The sequence below is a fragment of the Ursus arctos genome, unplaced genomic scaffold (assembly GCF_023065955.2).
Source record: "Ursus arctos isolate Adak ecotype North America unplaced genomic scaffold, UrsArc2.0 scaffold_21, whole genome shotgun sequence".
Classification (NCBI taxonomy): domain Eukaryota; kingdom Metazoa; phylum Chordata; class Mammalia; order Carnivora; family Ursidae; genus Ursus; species Ursus arctos.
In genome coordinates, this window is record NW_026622886.1 from 13,232,190 (window position 1) to 13,247,505 (window position 15,316).

General features: G+C 43.9%; 1 protein-coding gene across 1 annotated transcript in view; it reads left to right on the plus strand.

Moving 5' to 3' along the window:
• Positions 1–327: 327 nt before the first annotated feature.
• GNPTAB (N-acetylglucosamine-1-phosphate transferase subunits alpha and beta) overlaps positions 328–15,316 on the plus strand; it is a 71,965-nt gene continuing 56,976 nt past the window's right edge. Inside the window, exon 1 of the mRNA XM_026499806.4 lies at positions 328–643. Within this exon, the coding sequence (XP_026355591.1) occupies positions 527–643 (117 nt within the window). The 5' untranslated portion in view covers positions 328–526. The remainder of the gene's footprint in view (positions 644–15,316) is intronic.

The window sequence follows — 15,316 nt, forward strand, 5'->3', positions numbered from 1 at the left end:
ATTTACCATAATCTCCCAACTACTGTAAATGCATAAAGGGTTCTGTGCACACAAATACCCAAAACGCCATCTGCGGCACCCCGACCTTGCAGCGTCGGGTCCGCTCTCGGTGCGCGCCCAACTCACTGTGCGGATCCCGGCCGACGCGAGAGGCTGCCGCGCACGCGCGGATGGGAAGGGCGCTCGCCTGCCCTCCGCCCCTCCCCCCTCCTCCGCCCGCCAGGTGGCGCTGGCTGCCCCGCCGCCGCCGTCGCCGCCGACTCTCGCCGGGCCAGACCGGGGCGGCGCCGGCCGCCTCGCGGGCCGCGGGTCCGCCTCCGCCGCGCCGAGGGCGTGGGCTCCCGGCTCCCGGAAGCGGTGGCCGCGGCGCGGAGCCGAGCGGGCGTCGATCCCCGGGGCAGCAATGCGTGGCGGCCGCCTCTTGTGACCTGAGCGCGGCTGCCGGGCAGGGGCCGCTGAATGGCGGCTTGCTGAGGCAGCTGCGGCTGTGGCTGCTCCGGGCGTGGCGTGGCGTGGCGGCGGCCCGATGCTGCTTAAGCTCTTACAGAGACAGACCTATACCTGCCTGTCCCACAGGTATGGGCTCTACGTCTGTTTCGTGGGCGTCGTGGTCACCATCGTCTCCGCCTTCCAATTCGGAGAGGTGAGTAGCGGCGCGGGTGCCCCGGCCGGAGCGGCTTGGACCGGCACGACCCCGCGGCGCCCTGAGCCCCTGCCCTCGGCGCTCCGAGCCCAGGAGTGCTTGCCTCTTGCCTCCCCATCCTCGCTGCAGCTCCGGGGCCAAGTCCCAGAGCCTGCTTTTTTCCCCCGGAGGCTCCTAGAACTCCGATTTCCCCGAGCTCTGGTTTCACATCTGGGATCCAGATCTCGTCCTCCCGACGGTTTGAGGGTGGGCGCTCGTTCTGCGGTTCCCTTTGCCTCCAGGTGCTTTCTTCGGGCTCCCCAGGTAATTTGATTTTCTCCCTCAGGCCTGTCCTCCACGAAGCCCCCTCCCGGGACCCAGAGACGGTGTCTTTTCCCATTCCTAAATTCTCCAAAATTCTCATTCCTTGCCCCTCCTACAGGTTTTCTCCTCTGTTGTCACCCTTCTAATCTTTTCGCTTTTGACAAAGGCACTTTGTCTTCGTAATCTCGTTTCTTTCCGGATTTCAAAACTTTCTCCAAGGGGTGTGTGTTTCTTTGTACGTGAATTTGCAGTGAAGACGGGGTACTCCCCCCAGATTTAAAGACTGACTTGTGCAAGGGATTTTTTTTTGTATGTGTGTGTGCACTTTTGCTCTGTTATTGGGGACAACCCTAGTTATCCTGTAGAGGCTCTGCCGGTAGATGTGCATACAAGGATGTGAGAGATCTTTTGGCAGCTCCAGACATTCTTCTGATCTCGAGATCAGCTGAGGCTGGGGCCCCTTCATCTGACCAGGAAGCCTTGTCGTGGACTCCAGCACCCAGCCTCTTGGGAGTCAGTACAAGCCCTTGGGTCATGGGCTGTGCTAGTAATTTAGACTCTGGATCATACGAGTCAGGCCTTTCTTGATCTGCTCTCAGTTAACGTGCAATAAAGTAGTGTGGTTAGACTCTGTAAACTCTTTAGAGGGTCCACACAACAGGTTTGGGGAGGTGGAGACACCCAGGTTTAATAGATTTTATGCCTCTCTGTGTAGTAGATTAAACATTTTCTTGAACGAAACAACCCTTTGGTTTAGGTTGGATAGTTATTCTATTATTGGACAGTTTAATAGGGTATTCTTTATCATAAACAAGTTTACAGAAACTGGATACGTCAGAACTGGAAGAGTACATGTATAAGATTTTAGAGAACACATTTAAAAATAAGGACAGCAACTCAGAAAAGTTGTATTTTCAAATTGTTAGACATCTGTTTCCTTGTTTTACTATTTCCTTTTTTTTTTTTTTTTGGAAGGAGGTTGCAGAAGGTTTTAAAATTAAGAGAATGGTTTTTAGAAATGCCACAGTTTACATTTGCTTAAAGTCTGTACCCATGCTGGATTGTAAGCTTCATAAGAGAGGGTGCTGTGTGTTTAACCACTGTAATCCTGACCCAAGCACTGTGCCACGGTCTGCCAGCATAGGCAGTCTAAATATTTGTTTTAACGCATGAATGAATTAATTATGTGGCATGCTTTCCAAGTGTACACTTTTAATAGTTCTTGTTTTAGAGGCAAATGAAAGTAAGTCTTACAAGTCAGGGTGAGAAAGTGCCCCAGACGTGTGTGGAATATGTACCTAATATTATACTGCTGCTGTTCTATCTTTGTTTCTTGTACTGCAATTTAATACAGTGAATGTATCTATGCACAGTTACGTGTCTTATTCTTGATAGAAGATTTTTTTGGCCCTGAGTAATTTTAAGTAGCTGTTTACTAACACCTCTGCAGTGTGAAGGTGACTTAAAGGCATCAGTTGCTAGAATTTTTCATTTTATATATTCCATGCCTGGTGATTTATTTACCAAGGAAGACATTTGTCAGCTTTGAAATGGACCATAAATCTTAAAGTTTGAAACAGACAAAAATAATAGGTGAAGAATGTCAACACGTGGCATGGGAGGTGGAGACAGCTGGCTCAGTGCCACTAATATATTGCCTGTAGTACCATTTCTTTCTTTCTTTCTTTCTTTCTTTCTTTCTTTGTTTCTTTCTTTCTTTCTCTTTCTTTCTCTCTTTCTTTCTCTCTTTCTTTCTTTTCTTGGCTCCACACCCAACGTGGGGCTTGAACTGATGACCTGGGGTCTGAGAGTTGCACAGTCCACTGACTGAGGCAGCCAGGCACCCCCTCTAGTACAATTTCTGCAGCACAGTGGAAAAGAGGAGTGATGGGATTGGGCAGATCGGGGTTTGACTGCTGGTGCCAGTATTAATGGTAACAGCTAATATATAGGGCTTACCAGACACTAGGCACTCTCTTAACTGCTTTTACATGTATTAACTCATTTAATCTTCATGACAGCACCCCTGTGAGGTGGGTACTATTATTATAGCCACTTTATAGGTGATGAAACTGGAAAACTTGCACAGATTAATCCAGCTAGCTCATAGCAGAGCTGGGCTTTCAACCAAGGCACTGTATGGTTCCAGAGCTGTACTGCTCTTAAGCACGTATTTTCATGGTCTCTCACACAGTCTGGGTTGTCCTTTATGTGATCTTGGAAAAGATACTTAACCTTTTTGAACCCCAGCTTCTTTATCTTTGAAATTGAGATAAGAATACCTTCTTTGCAGGGCTGTTAGGATTAAATAAGACCTCTTCATGCAAGGCACCGTTCAAGGTTCCTGGCACACGATAGACTTTCATTGAATGGTCGTAGGTACTGCTGCTGTATTATCGTCAACTATTTTATGTCCTTAGTCCTTTTTTTGAAATAAACCCTTGAAGTAGAATACTCCCATCATACAGGTAATGTTACCAACTTGTTATTAACTTCACCAATTGCAGTGGATAAAAGGACTAAAAAGGTCTTTGGTCCTTGTTAACTGTGAATTCATTAATATTTTCCCCCCATTCAATGTAAGCAATATTGGCTGCCACTTTTTGATAAGCCCTTTGTACACTCATCCAAATTTTGAGGAAGAAAAATGTAATTGAGGGAGGGAAGTATTAACAGGTAGTATTTTTTAAAATTTCTCTTTAAGTTGAGGTGGTTTCTGGAGAACACTTGGGAATTGCGATCAAACAAAAGCAGAGCTGGATCCAAACCCACAGGGAAAGCCCTCAGGATGGGTTCTTTTTTTTTTTTTAAGATTTTTTTTATTTATTCGATAGAGTTAGAGACAGCCAGCGAGAGAGGGAACACAAGCAGGGGGAGTGGGAGAGGAAGAAGCAGGCTCCTAGCGGAGGAGCCTGATGTGGGGCTCGATCCCATAACGCCGGGATCACGCCCTGAGCCGAAGGCAGACGCTTATCCGCTGTGCCACCCAGGTGCCCCCAGGATGGGTTCTAATAGCCAACGAACTATACCAGTATACCGCCTTGGGGTGAGGGTAGCAGAAAGGAGCTTATCTAATGTAAGCTAGTTGACTGGACAAATCCTGTGGCCTCTGGGCGCCTCAGTTCCCACCTCTGCAAATGAGGGCACTAGATTACTATGCTCCTAAGATCATTTTTAGCTCAGAAACTTCTGATGTTAAATTTTTGTCCTCTGTTGGTTGATATTATACAGACTTTAAAACATGTGCTTTTGAAGTAAAATTTTATTACTTCAGGGCCATCATTACTTAGTTGAACCATTTGTATACAAATCCACAGTCCCTTATATGAAAATTCTACTGAATTAACCTTATAATTAAACATCAGTATCTTTTACAGTGAAATATAGGGGTATTCTCAGGAAAATAAAGACTATAAGTAGTTTCCAGTCAGTCGTAGGCCAAGTTTTGCCACCAAATGAATTCAGGTGGTCAGGTTTTGTTGTCAAATAAGGTACAAAAAGGTCTTCAGTGTTGATAACTTTCTGGGTTTCAGGATTGCGAACAGAGGATTGTATATCACTGCTAGGTGTATATGTGTGTCTCTGCATGTTTGGAAACAAGTAAGTACCCCCAAATTAACTTCCACGAGAAAGCAGATTTAGGTAGAATCTACCCATACTGGATAGTAACTTTCCCCCAGCCTCCCTGCTCCCTTTTGCTTGCCTGCCTTCTGCCATTTTGGATTAATGAGATGTTACTGTTCAGTGAAAAAGAAGGTCGAAAACTGAATTCAGCCAAAGTCATGCTCGGCCTTGGTGACCAGTTTCTCATCTTGGCTCAATTTGAAGAAAGAAATTAGTTACTGTGTATTTGATTAGTTCACTCATTAAACAAGGTATTTTTGAGGGTGTTCTTTGTCAAAGGCAACGATTAGGTGGAGTCCAAGGGACCTGGCCTGAGAATTGGGAGACAGCCTCTGGCCTGGTTCTAGTTCCAGCATGAACTATGACCTTCAGTGCTTTCCATGCTGGGTTACTACTCCCAGCTGCCTCCTGGTTTGGGGCAGCCACTCTTATCTCTTATCTCGTGTAGATTTCTTTTGGGGGTGAGGAAAACTTTCATTATTAAAAATAATGTTTTAAAAAGTTGAGATTTCTAAGACCCCATTTTAGCTTTAATGTTCTGTGAATATATATTTTTTGAGTGCTTCATATAAGAAAGCATGAACAATATTTTAATGTCATTTACACTAGGGAGAAAATGTCAGTGACCACACAGAGCCTTTTTAAATGGTCTCTTGTTTTTGTGGGGTTTGGGAAAGATACACAGCCCTGCTAACTGTCAAAGTAGGGACCTTGTCTTAATCCCCGCTGTGTTCTTAGCAGCTAGGAAGTGCCTGGTACGCAATTGGTGCCAAATAATACTTGATATGGATAGGTGAGTGCATTAGTTAATTGGGGTGATCTTAATAAACATCCCTTCAAGCTCATTTTCCCAAAAAAAGCTAAGATTTCTACCCAGATGCAGACCCGTCTCTAGCTACCTTTGATTTCTCAGACACTATTGGTCTGATTGTACTTTGTATGGTGAAAAAGGTGTTAGCAGATATACGAAGAATTACAGCTCATCTTTGGCCATCTTTGTGTAGTTGAGGTGAGACCATGCTATATATATGAGTAACAATACAAGGAAGTAAGTAATTGAATGAGTGGGTACACAGTAATTGCTTAGAAGATCAGAGGAGGGGCGCCTGGGTGGCTCAGTCGTTAAGCGTCTGCCTTTGGCTCAGGGCGTGATCCTGGCGTTATGGGATCGAGCCCCACATCGGGCTCCTCTACTGGGAGCCTGCTTCTTCCTCTCCCACTCCCCCTGCTTGTGTTCCCTCTCTCTCTGGCTGTCTCTCTCTGTCAAATAAATAAATAAAATCTTAAAAAAAAAGATCAGAGGAAAGGAAGAATATTACGGGTTGAAACATCCTAGAGGAAGTTGAGATTTTTACACAGAGGCAGGAACTTTTGCTTTTGAACTGTTAGAGGTTTAAAACTGCTGCTGGTAGCAGCAACACTTTGTTGCAAGTGACAGAATCCAACTCAGACCTGCCTTAAGAAAAAGGTAGTTTTTTGACTCATGTAGTTGAAAAACAGGGTGAAGCTTCTCACAGGGTTGGATAGAGGTACTCAGATGATGTCATCAGGAATCTCTTTTTGTCCCTGTTCTCCAGCTCTGTTGGTTTAGTACTCAGGCAAGTGCTGCCCATATGGGAGGAGATTGCTGCCAGTAACTCCAGCTTCTAGTTTTGTCAGTTGAGTAACTCTAGCAAAAAGAGTTTCTTTCTCATTAGTGCCAGCTAGACCCAGGGTGGCCTGCCCAGCCACGGAATGAGTGCCCTTGCTGTGCCCTCATTAACTGCCTGGACCATCCCCAGAGCTAGGATTGTGGGTGGTGCTGTCAGTCTCAACCACACGAACTGGGGGGTTCCCCAGAGGGAAATCACGAGGCTGTTATCAAGAGAAGGGCCAGAGCAACAGATGGCCCAGACAAGTGCCTTGAGCCAAAACCCATTTCCTTTCCTAGGCCTTAATGTTGACATTGTGACTGTGATAGCTGTTAGCCCTTTACCTTCTTCTGAAAGATGGAAAAGTTATTTCCATTTTGGATATCTTATGAATTATTCTGTGAAACTTGTATTCTTAGTTGGGTGTTGTTTTGTTTGTTTGTTTGTTTGCTTAGTTGGCGGTGTTACTACGCAGTTGATGTGCCCTTTACATCTTTCAGCAATGATTCATTATGTATCTTTAATATGTTGACTTGATAGTGACTTTTTAGCAATGAGGTCTAAATATTGTTAATTTTGTTAATGAAATTTAGCACGTTAGAGAAAAAACTTAACGTTTTTGCAGCAGCTGGCATGCCACGTGTTTGGATACTCTCACTCCCTCTTTCTTCACGGAGACTGCCCTCCCTGTTTTCCTTGCCCATCCACTGTTCTCTCTCCGTCTGGAATGTCGAGATTCCCCAGGCTTTGCTCCTTGGCCATCTCCTCTTACAGGGGATGTCATATTTCAGACCTCTATTCAGATGTTTGTGACTCCCCTGTCTCCAGCTGCTTTGACGACAAGATCTAGTTCCACACTTCTTCCACCTCCCTACGGTGCAGACCTTACCACTCTGCCTCGCTTTGACAGACAGTGCTTATTCACCATGGTGCTTTTTCTTCACTACACCCAGACATAACTTCAGATTAATTCTTTAACAGTGTGGGATTCCTCTGGCTTCTGAGAGCTCTCCCAGAAAGTGTAGGAATTTGACCCAAGACCTCAGCAAACCTTTTCTGGAATTGGCCGCAGCTGGATCATAGAGCCATTCCTAAAAATACCCCTTGAAGGGAGGAAGAGGTTGCTTTTTGACCAGTCTGATCCATTCCTGAACTTAGGGCCTATCTCCTGAACATTTGGGTACAGAGTTCTATTAGGAAAGAATAGGTAGTTGGTGCTGGGTAGGTCGTCGCCATAAGTGTCATGTTCAGTAAGCGCAGCTGGTGGGATGTGTAGCAACTGTCACGTTAAATAAGCACAACTGATGTGTAGGAAGTGTCTTTATCTCCCACTGGCCCACTTATATCAACTTGTAGGGTTAGTTCTACCTCTGCCTCTAGGTGAAAACTCAGGGGGGCTTAAGCCTTGTCACTCCTAGGTAATAAAAAATCGTTTTTTTGTTTTTGTTTTTTTTTTTAAGATTTTATTTATTTATTTGTCAGAGAGAGTGCGAGTGCACAGCCAGGGGCAGCAGCAGGCAGAGGGAGAAGCAGGCTCCTCACTGAGCAAGGAGCCCAATGTGGGACTCGATCCCAGGACCTTGGGATCATGACCCCAGCCGAAGGCAGACGCGTAACAGACTGAGCCAACCAGACATCCTGGTAATAAAAAGTCTTGTGGTCCCTTCAAATTATAAAACATAATGTCGTATCAGCAACTTCAAGCCTGTTGAATTTGAAGCCTCTTACCTCCCCAGCTCAGGCCTGCCCTCACCAGAAAGCCTGCAATCGAGGAAGGAAGGTTGGGGACAGTGGGCTTCTTTTCTCTTTCTTCATCTGTTGCTTCTCCTTCTCCTCCATAGCCTGTTTCTGGCCCTTTCTAGGGGCCAGCACCCTAGGAGGTTGGAGCACGTAGAAGAAGGAAGGAAATGAGGGCAGGAAAGTCGTTCCAAAACAGGTGCTGGAGCTCTCTGGAATTTGCAGGTGTCAAAGCTTGTTCTCTCTTGAATGCTTTCAAAGGGCCTCCTTCAGAGACCACACCCTGAGAGCCATGACTTGCTTTAGCTCTGATGAGAGCACATGCCTCTTCATTTAGGCTGGTTGCTTGCTCCTTCGTTGGTCCCCGGGAATCTGATGTCATGTCAGTCTCTTTGCTTTTCTTTTGGGGGGCCCTGGACCTGATCCAGGATGACCCTCTGTAGGTATTCTCTTGTGCATGGCACACATCTGGCACATGGGAGACCGACGTGCTTTGCTTTGTAGGAGAGGAAGTTTATCTTTTTCTTCTACTTTTCTAAGTTTTTGGCTAGGGCCCCTGTAACAAAAGACAGATTGATACGAGAAAAGCATACATATTTATTTAATATAAGTTTTACATGATGTGGGAGCCTTCATAAGGAAATACCCAAAAAAGTAGTTAAACCTGAGTATTTTTATTGAAGGTTTGGTGAAGAGTGGAGAGTTCAGGAAAATTGTGATAGGTAAAAAAGACAATGAGCTAAGTGTTAAGCTGGGGAAACACAAGGCCTGTTCATTCAGATTCCTTTGACAATACTTGGTCTTTGGAGATAAGGATGCTCCTTTCTTCCTGGTGTAGGGAAGGCACCTCTCACAGAGAGTCTGATGACCTGCTTCAGGGGAAGGTCAGGAAATTCTTCCTGCAGCTGCTGTTTCTCAACTTTCTTCAGCTTGAAATACTCAGTAAGCCAAGATACTCAGTAAGCCAAGGTGCTATATTTTGGGGTAGCATATCCTGAACCCTTTCAGCTCAAAGTGGGGGAGCGTGGGCTGATTCCAGCACAGCAACAACGTCTTCTTTGTCCTCAGAGCAGTTAGCCAGCCCGCCCTTCTGTTTCTTGGGTGTGAGACAGAGGTGGCATCCACCCAGCTTCATGGACCTATAGTGGACTGTCCTGGTGGTCCCACTGAGCCCTTTTCCTGGCTTGAGGAGAATGGAAAGAGATTTCCACCCTCCCCTTTGGATGAGGTCAAGTGGATTTGCAAAATGCCAGCAGCTTCCTAAACCCTCCCCTGAACCTTCCTACCATGATTTGGATGAGTTTTTAGCCATCTCCTGAGGAAACTTTGCCTCTTGTTTCAACTCTTCACTTTGGAATGTGACATCTGGTCTTTGGTGCCTCAGAAGAAACTTACTTCTACATGCACGTTTTCTCGGTGCAGTTAATTGAGTTTGCCCAGGAGACGAAACCCATTTGCCATTTCTGTACTCAGCATCCTGGGCACAAAGACATTGCTTTCTTATCTTGGGGTCCCTGCGCCCAGCAGAACACCAGAATCATTCTTCTGACAGCACATTCTTTGAGCACAGTGCCGGGCCCCTGGGCAGAGAGCAGAGAGCAAAGCAGGCCGTTCCTGTGGAGGAGGGGTTTATATTTTGCTTGGACAGTCAGACATTAAATGCTTCTTAATCACAGTTGTGAGAAATGCTACAAAGAAGGAGAAGGTGTCGTGGGAGAGACCAGCAGTGTCCTGTCTGGTGCCTGGGTCAGGAAAGGCTTTCTTGATGTAACTGGAGCTCAACTTTGAAGGGTCAGAATTGCTGAGGCAGAGGACAGAACAGGGCAGGTGTGCTCTCTAGGCCATTGGTTTTCAACCAGGGGCAGTTTAGGCCATTGGTTCTCAGCCAGGGGCAGTTTTGCGCCCAGAGGCATTTGGCAATGTCTGGAGACATTTTAGGTTGTCACAGCTGGGGCATGGGGTGGGGTCAGTGCTACTGGCATTTAGTGGGTGGAGGCCAGAGATCTGCTAAACATCCCACAATGCACAGGACAGGCTCCATAGCAAAGATTGTCCAGCCCCAAATATCAATAGTGCTCAGACTCTGTAACCAGTGTGAAGGTTTTGAAGTTAGGCTACATTTGAGAAGGTGAACACAGGCCCATGTGGCTGGAGGCTGGAGAGCAAGAGAAAGTGAGGATCTAGGGGAGACTGGTGCAGCTGGTGGTACCCGCTTCTCAGCACTTGGTAGTTAGGTGTTCAGGATTTGGGTGTTTGTCCTGAGAACAACGGGATGCCATTCAAGGTTATTATGTACTGTCTTTTAGTGAGTGGAGGCCAGGGATGCTGATGAACTTTCTATAGTGCACAGGACAGTCCCCACAACAACGTGTTTTCAGGTATTAAATGTCAGTAGTGCCAAAGTGGAAAAACCTGAAGTAGAGGGAGAGCAAGAATGTCTGCTGGCACTTAGGAGCCTTGGACTAGGCTGGTGGAAGGGAATGTTAAGAGAAGTGGACAGATCTGAGAGATTTAGGAGGCAAAATCATCTGGTCTTTATGTTCCATTATGTGCCAGACACTCCGCTGACATCTTGGGATACAAGAGTGAGCAAGATAGACAAGTTCATTTGCTCTGCCAGCTGCTAACTATAGACGTTAAGTGATGAATAGGTGCTTTGTTGAATGAATACTTACAAAAAATTATTTTTATTCACTGTGATCAAGCCTTAGTGAGGAAAGATGGTTTAAATGACATGCCTAATGTGTGCAAGGCACCTTGCTAGTGCCTGGTGCAAGGTGTTCAGTAAATGCTAAATAAATGCCACGTGTCCCGTCCCAGGACTGTTCTTCCCTTGGCCAGGATGCGCAATGAAGAGAGCAGCAGGAGACCAGCCTTCTGGTCTGGTGTCCAAGGTCACATTGAAGAGTGTATTAATCTTTCCTTAGAGACAGAGCTGAAAGGTTTGCAATGATTTCTTTGCCTGAGTGTGCTTTATTATGGTCGATATGAAAACAGAGGCAGTAAGTGCATTAATTTAATACAGGCTGTGCTTTACAATAATGTATGTTATTCTAGTTCCTTCTAAAATGTAACAAGTGTAGCTGTAATAAGTTCTGCATATTTCACAATATATCTTGTAGTATCTCTTACTGTCCTTTAGATTGATTGTTCCAGTCTTGTGATCCACATGCAGTATCTTTAGCAGGTGATTAGTCAGCTTGTGTGTGAGTCATGCTTGCACTAAATTAAGCAGAGAAAAAAAAAAGTGATCGTTTTGAAAAATGTTACAGACTAAGTCACACTTGTGCAGCGAGAGCCAATTGCATTCTACCATCAGACTAAAAACCATATTGCCCACTTTAAAATTGCTTCCTAAAATTGTTTCTTCATTTAGGTTCTAGTTTATCTCTCCCCTCCTCCCTGTATACCTTTTATTCCCCCTTCACTACCTTATTCCATTAGCTACCTTTCTTTTTTTTTTTTTTAAAGATTTTATTTATTTGAGAGAGAGAGAGCAAACACAGAGGGTGAGTGAGAGGGAGAAGCAGACTACCTGCTGAGCAGAGAGCCTGACGTGGCGCTCGATCCCAGGAACTTGAGAGCGTGACCTAAGCTGAAGGCTTAGGTCAACCAGCTGAGCCACCCAGGCGCCCCCATTAGCTTCATTTCTGTCTCTGATTAATTCCAAATTGGATAAAGCTTCTTTACCAAATTTTCAGAAGCTGTTTATTTGTTACAGAGGTGCTTGCTCTGGACCAGGTACTCTGCTGCCTACTGGAGACACACAGATGGTTCAGTTTCTTTCTGCTCTTGAGGAGCTTACTCTAGACAGGGAGATGAACAAGCAAATAGACAAAATGCATTGTGATAAATTAAGTTGAAGGACTAGGCATGGGTGCTTCTCAGACATAAGAGTGACATTTGAACTTGATCTTGAAGGCGATAGGAGAGATGGCCCAAGGGAAGGAAGGGGAACCCCCCCCCTTTTCAATAGGGAAGGATGCCGTAGGTGTAAAGGCATGGGTTTGAGAGGCATTACCACTTTTCAGGAACAAAAGTGTTTCTGAAGGGCTGCAGCACACTGGGGATTGAAGCTGGAGAGCCACGTAGTAGCCAGTTTAGGTCTTGGCTGTTGAATGATATGAAAGAATTTGGATTCATCCTGAAGAAAATAGAGACCGTTCAGATGATTACTATTTTGGGGCCTTTATAGAATAGAATTTGTCGATCCCCTGGCTTAAAATTACATTTATTCTGGGGCACCTGGGTGGCTCAGTTCAGTGTCTGCCTCGGCTCAGGTCATGATCCCAGGGTCCTGGGATTGAGCCTTGTGTTGGACTAGCTTCTCCCTCTCCCTTTGCCCCTCCCCTTGCTGATGCTCTCTCTCTCTCTTTCAAATAAATAAATAAAATCTTTTTAAAAATGACCTTTATTTCCTTGATGTGCAGGACACATGGGAGCTCACTCATCTGGGTGGAATTTGGTTGGCTCTGCTACACTTGTCTTTCATCCTCCTGGGACCAGTGGGCCAGCCTATGCATGTTCTTCTCAAGACAGTGGTAAAGGCTCAAAGAACCAGGTTCTGAGGTTTATACTTAGAACTGGTGTATTCACTGTTTTTGTATTCCCTGAGCCATCAAATTTGTTTCTGCCTTAGGAGCTTTGCATTATCAGTCCCATCAGCCTAGAGACTGCTGCCTCCAGACCATCATGTGATGGGCTCCTTGTCTTATTGGTCTCAGCTCAGTAACTGCTTTTCAGATGGGCTTTCCCCACCACCCAACCTAAAGTAGCCTCTTTCATCAGGCCATTCCTTATTATAGTCCTCTTTTTCTTCTTTTTTTTTAATAGTGCTTAGTCTGAAAATCTGTGTGTGTGTATATTTTTAATGTCTTCTCTCTCCACCACAATGTAAGCTCTGGGAACAGGATTTCTGTCTTATCCAGCCTTTCTGTCTTATTCACCACTGTATCCTCAGCTCCTAGAATAGAGCCTGGCACCAAGAAGTTGAGTGCAGACATACTTTGTTCTAGTATCTAAATAGAGAAAGGTCACCTGCAATGATCAGTTTCTAAATTCAACCTTAATAGAAAGTAGATCGGTTTAGTTGATATACATATGTAATTATATTAGGGTTCTTCAGAGAAACGGAAGCAATAGGATGTGTATCTGTGTGTGTGGAAATATATTTATTACATAGAATTGGCTGACGTGATTATGGAGGCTTACAGGTCTCCAAGATTTCATTAACAAGGCTAGAGACCTAGGAGAGCCCGTGGTGTAGTTCTAATCTAAGTCTAAAGGCCAGAAACTCAGAAAAGCTTAGTATAGGCCTGTCTTAAAATTGGCAGACTTGAGAGCCAGGAAGAGCTGATGTTTCAGTTGGAATCCAAAGGGAGGAAAGACTGATGTTCCAGCTCAAGGCAGTCAGGTGAGGAGCAGTTCTCTCTTCCTCAGCCTTTTAATTTTATTTAGGCCTTCAACTGATGCATTGAGGCCCATCCACGATAGAAGGACAAACGCTTTACTCAGTCTGCTTATTCAAATGTTAATTTATCCAGAAACACCCTCAATGACACACCCAAAATAATGTTTGATCAAATATCTGGACACCCCCCTGGCTTGGTCAGTTTGACACATAAAATTAACCATCATAAAAATTTAGTAGGTTTTATTTTATAGCAACTTTAAGTTTATGGAAAAAATTGCATGGAAAGTACATAGATTTTGCATATACCTCCTCTCTGCCAGCATACTTTCCCCTATTTTTAACGTTTTGCATCAGTGTGGTACATTTTTATAACTGATGAACTAATATTGATACATTTTTATTAACTAAGAATATATTGACCATTAGGATTCATTTTTTGTGCTATACAGTGCTATGAAATTTGACAAATGCATACTGTTATATCATGTATCTGCCATTACACTATCACACAGAATAGTTTCATTGCCCTCATAAAAACCCTTGCCCTGCGCTACGCCTCGTGCTTGCTTTCCTCCCCACTGGCAGTCAGTGATTTGGGGTATTTTTATTTTTTTATTAAGTAGGTTCCACGCTCAGTGTGGAGCCCAGTGCGGGGCTTGAACTCATGACCCTGAGATCAAAGACCTTAGCTAAGAGTCGGACACTTAACTGACTGCGCCACCCACGTGCCCTTGATTTTTTTTTTTTTAAACTGTATTTAGTTATGCCTTTTCCAAAATGTTATATAGTTCATTGCTGGTGTATAGGAAAGCAGTTAACTTTTGTATATTACTTTTGTGTGCTGCAGTCTTGTATCCTGCAATCTTGTATCCTGCAACTAATTGTTTCTTAGTTTTGTTTTTTTGTTTTGTTTTGTTTTTTGCTTTTTTGGTCGATTCTGTGGAATTTTCTCCATAGTCATGTCATCTGTCAACAGAGATAGTTTTACTTCTTCCTTACCAATCTATATACCTCTTATTTCCTTTTTTTGTGTTATTACATTAATTAGGACTTCAATATGTTGTTGAAAAGCAGGAGTGAGAGGCAATATCCTTGCCTTTTTCTGAGCTTAGTGGGAAAGCTTTGAGTTTCTCACCATCAAGTATAATGTTAACTATAGGTTTTTTGTAAATATTATTTTTAGGTTGAGGAAGTTTCTTTGTATTCCTAGTTTGCTGACAGTTTTTTTTTTTAAATCAGAAATGGGTGTTGGATTTTGTCAGATGCTTTTTTTATGCACCTATTATAATCACATGATTGATTGATTGATTTTTTGCCTATTGATGTGATGGGTTACATTAACTGATTTTGGAATGTCGAACCAGGATTCAGAAATTTGTATCTAGAATATCTCCCACTTGGTTGTGGTATATGATTCTTCTATACATTGTTGGATTTGATTTAATAGCATTTTATTGAGGACTTCTACATCTATGTTGATGAGAAATATTGTTTGTAATACTTTTCTTCATAAAATGAATGAGGAAGTCTGTTTTCTGGAAGAGATTATAGAGAATTGGTATTATTTCTTCCTCAGATGTTTGGTAGAAATCATGAGTGAACCCACCTGGGGCTGGTGCTTTCTGTTTGGAAAGTAATTAATTATCGAGCCACATTCTTAATGGGTATATACCTATTCAGGTTATCTGTTTCTCATTTGAGCTTTGGTAGATTGTGTCTCCCAAGGAATTGGTCCATTTCATTTAAGCTGTCAGATCTGTAGTCTTAGAGTTGTTCATAATGTTCCTTTATTACTCTTTTGGGAGGAGTATTGTAGTGACTTACTCCTCTTTTGAGTTATTGTTGCAAAACACAAATAACATAAAATTTACCATTTTAAGAATTTTTAAGTGTACAATTCAGTGGCATTAATTACATTTTCATTGTTGTGCAACCATTACCACTGTCTATTTCCAAAACTTTTTT